The sequence below is a fragment of the Gossypium raimondii genome, chromosome 13 (genome assembly GCF_025698545.1).
Source record: "Gossypium raimondii isolate GPD5lz chromosome 13, ASM2569854v1, whole genome shotgun sequence".
Lineage (NCBI taxonomy): Eukaryota > Viridiplantae > Streptophyta > Magnoliopsida > Malvales > Malvaceae > Gossypium > Gossypium raimondii.
The window spans coordinates 40,851,003-40,863,707 of record NC_068577.1 but is presented as its reverse complement, the minus strand read 5'-3'; the positions used below and the strand labels follow the sequence as shown (position 1 = coordinate 40,863,707).

General features: G+C 35.8%; 1 protein-coding gene across 2 annotated transcripts; it reads right to left on the bottom strand.

The window, feature by feature from the left end:
* Positions 1 to 3,448: 3,448 nt before the first annotated feature.
* LOC105783873 (cysteine--tRNA ligase 2, cytoplasmic-like) lies at positions 3,449 to 5,000 on the bottom strand. 2 transcript variants are annotated; one of them, XM_012609565.2, is made up of 3 exons: positions 4,280 to 5,000; positions 4,132 to 4,195; positions 3,449 to 3,679 (listed from the first exon to the last, which is right to left on the bottom strand). In XM_012609565.2, the coding sequence occupies exons 1-3, from the start codon at positions 4,411 to 4,413 to the stop codon at positions 3,548 to 3,550; spliced, it is 330 nt and encodes a 109-aa protein (XP_012465019.1). In that variant the 5' UTR covers positions 4,414 to 5,000; the 3' UTR covers positions 3,449 to 3,547. The 2 variants fall into 2 exon arrangements, with proteins under 2 accessions (XP_012465019.1, XP_052481879.1); XM_052625919.1 differs by having other exon boundaries at positions 4,132 to 5,000.
* Positions 5,001 to 12,705: the final 7,705 nt, after the last annotated feature.

Sequence of the window (12,705 nt, the reverse complement as noted above, 5' to 3'; positions counted from 1 at the left end):
GCAATATATATGATTATTTACTTGAGTTAAGGAGAAGCAACCCTGGTACAACAACCATCTGTAAATTAGACTGTAGGCTATTTCAGAGGCTTTATATATGCCTTGAAGCATGCAAATCAGGTTGGTTAACTGGTTGTAGGAGAATTATAGGTTAGATGGGTGTTGGCTGAAGGGATATTATGGTGGACATTTGCTAGCTACTGTCGGGGTTGATGCCAATGATTGTATATATCCAGTGGCTTTTGGTGCAGTTGAGAGTGAAAACAAACAATCATGGTTTTGGTTCCTCGAGTTGTTACAGAGGGATTTGGAGATTGACAACTCCTACAATATATGCTTCATGTCTGACAAACAAAAGTTACTATAAAGTCATAATATACACTAAATTGTTTATATAAAAACGATTACTTAGCATGTTGTTTTAATTGTTTTACAGGGTTTAATAGAAGCGATTTCTTTGTTTTGTTGTTCCCTAATGCTGAAGCAAGAAATTGTGCCAGACATCTTTACAACAATTTTAAAAATATGGAAGGATTTAGAGGCCAAGTTATGCGTCTTACTTACTGGAAAGCTGCTAAAGCAACTTTTCCAAGACAATTTGAAGAAGCAATGTCTGAAATAAGGTCACTGTTAGAATCTAATGAGGCTTGGCTGCGTGACAAGGATCCAAGAACTTGGTCAAGAGCCCACTTTTCAACTAGATGTAAATCTGATCTACTACTGAACAACAACAGTGAATGTTTCAACAAGGTTAAAATTTATTTTTTAAATCTAACTATTTATCACTTCATGTTGTATAATTTTTGTTGGAGTTATTTAAAGACTTGCTCTCCTTACAGATCATTTTAGAAGCTAGAGATAAACTCATCCTAACGATGTTGGAAATAATTAGAAGAAAAGTCATGATTAGGTTGGTTTCTATGAGAGAGGCTGCTGAAAAGTATCCTGGACCTTTATGTCCAAGGATACAGAAGAAGTTGTTTGAAATTGTTAGCCAGTCTAATAAGTAAGTTTTGTTAACTCTTTTTTACTTAGCTTGAATTCTGTTGCTTCGATGGAAAAGTTTTTAACTTTAAAATGTTACTTTGTTTATAGTATATGGTCGATATATGCTAGAAATGAGAAGTATGAGGTAGACTGTGGATTAGGCAACAAGCATGTGGTTGACCTCCTCAACTCCTCCTGTTCATGCAGAAAATGGGACTTGTCAGGAATCCCATGTAAGCATGTTGTTTCTTGCATGCAATTACTTGCTGTGAGCCCTGAAACATATGTAAATACATGTTATACTGTCACTACCCAGTTGAATATTTACAACCACTTGATTAACCCAGTAAAAGGTAATAGCCCTAAAACCCTAAACCTTTATCAAATATTACTTATTTATAAAATGTGTTTGACATCTTTAAATTTTTTTGTATAGGTCCTATGCAATGGGAACATGTAAGGGACATGGAACCCATTCTTCCTCCCATAATTAGAAGGCCCCTAGGAAGACCCAAACAAATAAGGAGGAAGGAAATAGATGAAGTATGAAAGAGTGGACCAAAATTAAGCAAGACAGGACAGCAAGCTAATTGCACCAAATGTGGCAAACCAGACCATAATACAAGGACTTGCAAAGGGATTGTTGGGGGTAACCAAATGGCAAGCCAATCATCAAGCCTACAAATTTTGAACCAAGCCACTTCAATGGATAACACATCAAGCCAACCACCATTAACCCAACAAAGCTCAAACCTGACAGCAAATTTTAGGGCCAATTTACCTTTCAAAAGGAAATCTATTTTGTGAACAAAGAATATATCTTTTTGGAAGGGTTGTTGAATCATGTTAACAATAGCTAGAATATACATTTTGTCTTAATTAAGGATTTGAAACAATATTTTTTTGAAATGTTAAACTATTGAACAATTACTTGAGAAATGGCTATTGGACATGTTAGATATTCAACTGTTGGTTCTTCTATGTTAAAAAATGTGCATACTTTTGTTGCAACATAGAACCTGAACCTGTGCGTGTATTTGGCATTTACAAGATAGTTTTTTGACAAGTTTCTTGTTGGGTTGGGGTATCACAATAGGTGCTTATGATAGTTCCCATTCCCAGTAATTAGGATACACAAATTTGGTAAAAGAAAACATTTTATGTTAAAAAACTTCTTTGCTTACTTAAGAATGACTATTGATGGAATTAAACATGGGTTCAATCTTTACGCCTGTTATTTTTTAAATTTTTTTATTTAAAAACTATATAAAAAGATTATCAAAATAATAATAGTAAAACAAGCATGTGATGGAAAAATTACAGGTGAAGTAAATACATTATTCAACATAATATACATCTACATTCTTGTTGGCCACGCCAGTTGTACAACTAGCCCTACCGTTTCTAAACCTATTCTTTAATGCACAACGAAGACAACAGATACTGGGATTTGAGTCCCAAACTTAGTAGATATCACCACTTAAGGGTGGCTATATGAACTAATTAGATTAAACCTGGGTTCATACTCTAAAAACTTCGAATGTACTATACACAAATCGGGTTAGACCTATCACTTAAAAACGGGTTAAAAGAAATGCAGAGTTTGGACAGAACATTCAGTTCAATCATTTCATGCCTCATGTGTTCTTCTTTTAGTTCTGAAGCAAACTCCCCCTATCTGAAGAAGTTACAAAGAGTACCCACTTACTAAACTCAACCACTCCCATGCCCTTGAACTGCGCCGACCATACTGAATCTTTTTCCTGTTTTTGGTTAAGACGACATTTTCCTCCCCATCTGTTTTCCTCTTCCATGAAGCATTTGTGTCTATTCTCAGGTTATTATCGCCAATAAGGACTATTATTTTTTGTTGTATCCCAGGCATATGAAGTAATTTCACACGTTATACTAATACAATATATGTAATAAACTTCATGTTCAACTGTTCAACAACTCTTAACAATTAAAATGCGCAACTTCAGCTCAATATGAATCGGTGCAAGTTAAAAACTACTCTTCTACTTCTTCAATATCAATATTAGAAGGAAACATCTTAAACACCTTCTAAGACCAGAGCATAGGTCCTTGCTACATCATTGATTATCATTGGGTAGATGTAGATAAATTACCAGTATACAATACATGACAATGACATGCACAATAATAGCTTTTTATCACAATGATAAGGTAACGATCTGAAAATATAACTACCAAATATAACTCATTTAAATGAATCATACTTCTGTGAACGCAAATACATACATATGCACATTATACATGCATACATAAAAACATAGTGCTATCATGAGTTTTAAATGTGCATAAACCTAATTATACAAGGAAAATTCCCCTAAAGTAGCAATAGAGATGCAACAGTGAACTCGACCATAAATATGTGCACTATAATTTCCACAAGGGGGAGAGAGATATGCACGATTGCTAAAGGGAGGGAGGAATAATGGTATTCATATTTCTACAAAATAAAACTAGCATATTAAATAGGAAGGAAACTTGAGTTATTATATCTTTGATCTGCTCCATGTGATCAGAAACACGTGGCTCATGTGTTGGAGAAAGGCTCATGTGTTGGAGAAATGCACTGTAGATCACTCATGTTTGTATTATATTCTTTACAGTACTGATCACTTAAACTTATAGGATCTTCTCCAGTCTCATTGGCTCGACGAATTATCTAAAAAAGTCCAATCAGTAGCTCTCATAATATGAGAAATCCAATCAGTAGGTCTCATAATATGAGAAAGACATAGTTGTTGTTGAGATATGAGAGATAGACTATTAGTCAGAAAGTAAAAGTGGTAAACCATAAGCAACAAGAGAATGCATTCTACCTATAACATCTCCAGAAAGAATGCTCATAAACAAGTTCAAAATAGATAAACAAATCAAATAGAAGTCTTTAAGCTCTTGTAACGTCAACTGTTGACATAATTATTCAATAAGCTCAAAAGGAGAAAACAACTATTAAGTTGAAGTTTCAACTCCCCACCCCAATATTAGAAATACATAAGTTGAATGCATCAGATTCAAATGATAAGTATCATTTCAACATAAAAAAAATGTCATTACTCTCAACTAAATCACCAAAAACCGAAAGCAAAGAGCTGCTCAGATAGAAATTCACACCTTATCATCAACATCAGTAAAATTCCTGACATAAGTAACCTCATAACCCAGATGCTTAAGGTACCTGTACAATCCAATAATCAGCAACCAATTTTGAAAATAAATGGGGAAAAAAGCATAAGGGGTTTCTTTAAGACAAATTATGCACCTGTAAAGGACATCAAAGGAAACGGTAGTACGAGCATGGCTAAGGTGACTGAAATCATAGCAAGTGACACCGCAGACATACATGTGAACTTTTCCAGGGGTTTTGGGCTTGAAAACCTCTTTTTGCTGAGTCATGGTATTGTAAACAACAAATTGGAATTTTGGGTTTCCTTCCTAGCCATCGGTTTAAAAGCTTTTTTTTGGTTTGTTTCTTGCTTTGAGGGATCCATTCTAACCCTAAAAAATTACCCATTTTTCTAAAAACTTAAATCACATGTAACTTAGTATGAACCTCCAACACCCTACATCAATGGAAAAAAAAGAGTTCATAGCTTTTGAGACGCTTTAACAGTGAATTCATGCTTTAATAACTGGGAACCTTTAAACAGTGAATTCCAACACCCTACATCAATGGAAAAAAAAAGTTCAAGCTTTAAAAAAAATTGTTAACACCCTACATCAATGGCAAAAAAATTCCAACATCAACACCCTGCTGGTGAGCGGCACAACAACACCTAGGGATTTTTGGTGAAAATAGTAAGTGATTTGGGGGATTTGGGAATAATGGTAAAGGCAAAGGTATAGGGCTGTTGTCTTAAATTTGTTCTGTCATGTCCTTTTTATAAGTAAAATTCTTTAAAGCTGCTATAATGAACACAAAAAAGCTATGTCACTACTAAGTACTTCCCCAACACCGTCCATTTATCAATAAACAAGGCAACTAATTACACCTTGAAAACCGAGAACCCGAAAGAATCAAGGTAAAGGGTTCCAAAGAATGATAAACGACGACAACGGAGAACCCAGAAGAGTGCAGGCTGTTTTAGCCTTGAAATATTGGACGGCGATGAGTGAAGTGACCAGACAGTGAAGGTGCGTCATTGCGTTGGGTTACGGTGGTCGGTGGTGATTGGTGGCTGTCGGCACTCGTTGGTAGGGAGTTTTCAGAGGAAGCAAGATATTTGGGGAGATAAGAACATTAGATTACTGATTAGGGTTAATGGATTAGTGAAGAAGACATATCGGGACCCTTCATTGAATTCTCTTTTGTTTTTGTACGTGAATAAAATATTCTGATGATAGCTTTCTCAGTCAACTGAAAAAGAAAACTAAAGAAAGGGGGAGTGAACGGTTTTTTAACTAAGATTTAGGGTATAAAATTTTTAATTAATTAAATTTATTTAATTAAAAATCTATTCTCATCTTATTAGGAAATCCAAGTTGGCACTTAAAATCTAGTTGGACTACCACTTAGGATTACCGTTAGGGAGATAACGGAACTTAACGGAAGAGTGATCACTTCGTAACAAAATAATAAAATAAGTGGCTAAAACGTAACATTTCAAACATAAGTGACTAAAATGTAACCTAAAGCAAACAAAAGTGACTATTTTTGTAGTTTACCCTATTATAAAGTGTTATAGTTTATAGACCTTTTTAAAAAAAAAATTTGTTGGTTACTTTATTTTTAGAAGGCTAAGCAAAACAGGGGGGACAAAAGATCTCGGAATTCCCCCAAACAGACATTTCAGAATCGAGCTTAAGGAGGATCGATCAATCTTTTGTCCTCATCAGCAACTAAGGTAGCCAACACCGGGGCTTCCTCCACCCAGAATCCATCCTCCCGCCACGACATACCCTCTTGAGCCACTGTATGCATAGCCCAATTTCTCGATCTGGCAAGGTAAGTGAACCGACACACCAAAAACCACTTCGAAAGCTCCGTGGCTTCGTAGATAAAGGTACTGATCTCTGATAGGTCCTCCGAGGTAGCTTTTAGCTTACAGATGACTGCCTGAGCATCGCTCTCTATGATGACAGATCGAAATTCCATTTTAGAAGTGAAAGTAGCCCATGAACAAAAATTAGGGCCTCCGCTATAAACATTGTAGGAACGTAAAAGGTAAGTCAACTACAAGTGCCCATTATTTGACTATACTTGTCCCGGATCATAACACCCGAATAAGCTTTTTGCAGGGAGAATGAAAAACTAGCATCAACGCTCACCTTGACAAAAGACAGTGGAGGAGGGAGCCAACAAACAATCTGGGGCGATGATGGTTGGGCCAGGCTTCTAACGACTTACGCGATCTCAGAATAGTATCCTCGAATAAAGGTAATCACTTCGCTTACCCTTTGAACAACCCCCTCATGCACTAATTATTTCCGCGAAAACCATAAAGCCCATAGCACCACTACGATCTCAGTTCTTTTACGATCAGTCAGGAAAACTCAATTGATCATCGTTCAGCGAGCGATCATAGCAAAGGGCAACCTAGATAGTCATTGTAAAAGCACAATGTCGTAGGACATGGGACACATCCTCAGTCACTGTATGACGTCTAGGGCACTGAGCATCATTTGCAATTCTTTTGTTGGAAAGCCACACTCTCGTAGACACAAATTGCTCTAGGATTTTCTACATTGCTATCTTGATTTTCGGAGGGAAAGTAAGGCCCCATAATTGTAAATGTAATCGCACCTCCATAGTGGAAACAATAGAGGGGGCAAAGCGATAGTCAATAACCACTCCAAACACTATAAACACCACAGTGCTCACCTCCCAAACAATGTTATCATCCTGGTTAAAATTCGAATGTGGGATACTTTTGATAAGATCTACCTCATCAGGGGAGAACACAAAATCTATTAACACAAAATTCCAACCCATCGAATTATACATCAAAAGATCCGAAACAATGGCAATGTAATCAACCCGAGGAGTCTGGATCTTTCAAGGAATGGGTCCAGGTAGCTAGTAATTATCCCAAATGGAAATTAAATTACCTGAGCCCACCTTACATCTAAGGCCCGAAACAAGCAACCCCTTAGCACTCCAAACGCTGTGCCAAATTAGAGACGGGTTATGGCTCAAATGCGCATTAAGAAAATCTGTGGTGTTATAGTACTTAGCCTTTAAAAGTCATCTCACTAAAGAAGATAGGTTTGTTTGGAGTCTCCATCCCTATTTTGCAAGAAAAGAAATATTGAATTTCGCTAAGGCCTGAAAGCCACGACCATCATCATTCTTCAACTCACATAATGAAGCCCAATGACGCTAGTGTATACCCCTTTTGTTCGTAGATTTTTTCCACCAGAATCGAGCCATTAAGCTTTCCAATTTCTTACAAAATGACTTGGGTAGTAAAAAACACATCATCGTATACGATGGTAATGCTTGCAAGATAGACTTTATAAACACATTTTTGCCTCCATGGAGAGTGTCTGAGCAATCCAAGAAAGAATGCGACTACGAAACCTATGTTGTAACCTCACACAGGCTTGTCTCTTATGCCTACCTATCATAGTAGGGAGACCCAAATACTTCTCTATATTATTAAAAACATGAACCCCCAAAATGTAGCCTACGTCTGAACAATTCATGTTAGACACATTTATGCTAAAGACAACACTTGACTTTTCAAAGTTAATAAGTTGACCAGAGCAACTTGCATATTGCTGTAGAAGGTCTTTCAAAGTAGTCGCCCCCATAGCTGTAGCATCTCTAAAAATAAGGCTATCATTATTAAAAAGGAGATGAGTAATCAAAGGTGCTCCTTGAACAACATGTACCCCCTGAATTTGACCATTAACCAGCATCGTCCTTAAAAGGGAGGAGAGACCTTCCTCACAAATGAGAAACAAGTAGAGGCTCAACGGATCCCCCTGACAAAGACCTTTTGTCGGAGTAAAGTTCTCCCCTATCTGACCATTCACCACAACAGAATAAGTGATTGAAGAGAAACCATATAATGCCATTCACCCACCCTGAAGAAAAGCCCATCGTTAGTAACATGGTTTCAATAAATTCCACTACACATGGTCATAAGCCTTATTCGTATCGAACTTGAGAGCAAAGGATCCCTATCGACCCACCTTCCTATTCTTAAGAGTATGGAGGATTTTATATGTAGCTACCACGTTATCCGAAATAAGACAATTAAGAACAATACGCTTTGGGCCTTATCGATGCAAAGGTAGAACACCTTTTGAAATATGTTCACTACATTTTTATGTAATTTTAAATAGAACATTATATAGACTAATAAGACAAAAATGAGTTATGTTGCTGGGACCGTTAACTTTGGGGATTAAAACAATGTGTATGATTAATGGAATAAAAAGGTGCATCACCTTTTAATATGTCAATACAGAAGCATGAGACATTATTGCCAACGATATGCCGAAAACGTTGATAAAACACAACTCCCAAACCATCCTCTCTAGCTGCCTTAAGAGGACTCAATTGAATTAAGAGCAACAACTACCTCATCATTCGTAAAAACATGTCCCAGCCTCTCATTCATCGCATCTAAAATACACCTTCCAACCCTTAAAAGAATAGTAATAGCATCTGCACTTCCTTGCGAAGTGAATAGCCCCTTAAAATAGTCTCGGGCACTGCATCCAACACCCTTATCAGATTCAACCAACCTACCATCACCAGCCTCCAATCCCTGGATACGATTCCTGTAACGCTTCTGAGTAACACAACGGTGGAAAAATACCGAATTACAGTCCCCATGTTTCAACCAGTTGGCTATAGTTCGCTACTCCCAATAAAGCTCTTCTTTATCATAAGCAAGATTCAACACAAGATTCACATAAATTAGGTCATCCAAAACCTCCTCAGTTGGATCTATGCCATTTAGCAAATCAAGCTGTCTCTATAAATCTAACTCAGTCATCTTTTTACCACGCTTGAGTTTCCGAGCCCACACAAGCAAACCCTCACTCACAATTTTAAATCTATCTAGAACAGACCCCAATAAACCATCGCACAACCTCCTAACTTCAGCTTCACACGATGGCTCTAGCAGCCAAGTCGCTTCAAATTTAAAAGACCACGAACCAGAGGAAGAACCCATATGTGTTCTTGTATCAAGTAGAATGGAACAATGATCTGAAAAAAGCCTCGAGAGATGGGACAACTTATAATATGGGAATAGTTGGCTCCACGTCTCATTTGCCACACCTTTGTTGAGCCATTCCTGAATATTGTTGTGAACCTTTTTGCCCTTTTCCCAAATAAATCAAACCCCAGTATACCTGAGGTCCTCTAACGAACAATCAGCCAAAGCATCCAGAAAAGAAGACATCTAATGCTCACTTCGTAGTAGCCCACCCTGTTTCTCAAAAGAAAAAGAAATTTCATTAAAAACCCTAAAAATGAGCCAATAAACATTCAGACAATTGACCAATTGCTGTAAAAGATTCCAAGAATCCGCCCTTCGTAGCTCTTCGGTGCCCCAAAAAAACCTATACACCTCCAACATTTACCATCAGAGCCTTCATTTACCAAAACATCGATATGGCTTCCCGAATAAGATCGTAAAGAAACAATGTAGTTTGGCTTCCAACCAAACGAGAGCCCCCTACTACCAATAGAACAAACATCCACTCCATTTGGATATCCATACATCCTATTTACTTTCTCCATACGATTAATCTATAATTTAGTTTCAGCCAGAAAAATTATAGAGGGGATAAGATCTCTCAGCACATGCTGAAGGCGACATACAATCCGAGAATTCCCCAAACTCTGGGCATTCCAACATTAGGTTTTCATGGCGACCGGTTGGATTGCTAAGCAAGGCCTGCCGATAAAGAAATAGAAACATCCTTCGATACTAGACAACTAGGCTCCTCTGACTCATCTTCTTGGACACGAGGCCGCTTCAGACCATCCAAGTGCAAAACCGATCTATTGTCCCCAACACAGCACATTACCTCATCTCTATCAACATTTATAAGCCCAAACGGTTGAGACTGAACCAAGGCACCAATCAGCCCAGCAAAGGCCCTATTGCGTAACCCTGTGGAAGAAGCCCAACCAACATTATTCTTGACTATTATATTCTCAACCAAACTAGCCTTTTGATTTATTCCCATATTTGTAGGAGGAAAAATCAGCCATGTTGCCATCATCCCCCGATTAATAGGATTTGACATCCCTTTAATCTATCCCTTTGTAATTGCATCTTCGCTCAACCAGATGCTCGTTAGCGCCATTACCTGCCTAGCTGGAGCCCGTAGAGTGATGTCCCACTCTAACTCGAAGTCTTGTTTTTACTGAAGTATCCAAATAGGGCAGAAACCCTCCTCATGGCCAAGCTTTTCACAGAAAAAAAAGTGTCAATTTCTCATAGTCAAATCTCTCATAAACCTACTTGCCATTAACTAACACAATATTCTTTTTCCTCTTCAATGGCTTACGAATATCAAACCAGACTCAAACTCGCATAACACCTTTATACCTCAACGAGATTGCTTTCGCATCATATTCAAGGAATTTTTCGATAAAAGTACCCAACTATTTTTCCACCATCTCAAACATAAGCCCGTGAGGTAAGTCATAGACTAACACCTAGAAATCCATAGTAACCAATGGCACCACCATAGGGTCCTCCCCATCATTAAGCCGATGCATAATGATAAGATGAGATTTAAAATTCCACATACCCCCTACCGCAATTCGATTCGCATCAATCGAAAAAGATAGTGACCCTCATTCAGATTTGAAATCGAGATACTACCAATCAGATGCCAAACATTTGCTAGAGTTGATCGCATAAACTGAAAATTAATCACACTTGACGTTAAGAAAGAACCCACAAAGAAGTTCCCATAAAACACCCCACCCTCTGAACCTTTCGAACCCAACGGCAGTGCAACCTCTTCCTCCTCACTAATAAAGAGATCAGCGTGAGTCTTTTCCACAATCGCCATTCAGGACCAACATAAAACAAACATGACCAAAGTTGGAAAAACAAAAGAAACAAAAAAGAAAGGAAGAGAAAAAAGACGTGCCAAAAAGCAGAGAAATATATTTTAGCTTATAAACTTTTTAATTATATAAATTATTAAATAAATTATTTCTTCTTTATCCATATATAATTTTCCTTGGTAAGGGCATCCACATTTATTAAAATATTATTATGGAATATTATCTTTTAGGAATATCTAAATATATTGTATATCTTTTAGGTATATATTTAGGAATATATTATATATCTTTGGCTTAATTATAAATTTGACCACTAATGTTTGCATATTTTTCAAAATTGCCCTAATTGTATTTTTGAGCTTTTTTGGTTATCAACCTTTGAATTTTTTTCCAAATTGCTTTTTCTAACATATTTAATGAATAAAATCAAGGTTTCAATTGTTCTTTTTTCAAAAGGTTTCAATCTTTCATACATTTGTTGACCGAGAGATTTTTCTCTTGAATTAATTTTTTACATAATTACGTTTATTTTCTTTAAATTAAGAGTTATTTTTAATTACATGTATTTTTTATTTATTTTATTATTTTCCAAATATAATTATCTTATAGGGTTATTTAAGAAAATAAATTACATTTCATTAAAAATATTCCACATATGAAATTCCAAATCATCCCTATTAACTTTTTTTAATGGTACTTTTATTAAATATGTTAGAAAAAGTAATTCGAAAAAAAAAAGAACAAAAGTTGATGGCCAAAAAAGGCTCAAAAATACAATTAGAGCCATTTTGACAAAACATGCAAATGTTTGTGGCCAAAATTGTCATTAAGCCTATATCTTTCCTATTCCTACATGACTACTACAATATAAACATTACGTATACTCTTGAAGTCTATGAATAAGATTGAAAGGGATTACCCTGTTCTTGTCAGCATTATTGTCGATTAAGTTTTAGCTCAATTGACATCGACATTATTTCTAGTGTAGAAGGACGTGGATTCGAGCGCGTTGAAGCACATTATCCTCCTATTTAAAGGTTGGGGAGGGACTATGGGTAATTCTAAGTATTATATAAAAATATATGATAAAAGTTTATAATGAGATTAATATTAAAAAAAATAGAGAAATGAATTAACCACCCCACGACACTCAAATATCCCATTGCTAAGTTGTTTTAAAATTGAAGAAATCCTAATTCTTCCTTCTCTTTCCATGGGATAACTTTAATATTATGTTATATATATATATATATATATATATATATATATATATATATATATTTATGGATAAAAATTTATAGGTAAATTATAAAAGTAGTCATCAAACTATTTCTTTTGTTTCATTTTGGTCATTGAATTATTAATTTTTCAAATTTGGTTATTAAACTTTTCAAATCAAATATTTTGGTCTGCTGATTTGAGCTATTTTATTATCTATAATAGATTTAGCCCTCCAATGTTTACACATTATATTAATTTGATCCTAAATATAAAACATTCAACAAATTTAGCCCTTAATGTTTACAAAATTTGTCATTTTAGTTTGAATTCTAAAAATTAATTAAATTTAGCCATCAAAATTTACAAAAATTTTAATTTAGTTCTAATTCAAAAAGTCAATAATTTAATTTTGGTCCTTTACAAAATTATTAATTAAGTCTCTTAATCGAGAAATCTTAACTTTAGGTTTCAAATTTTAT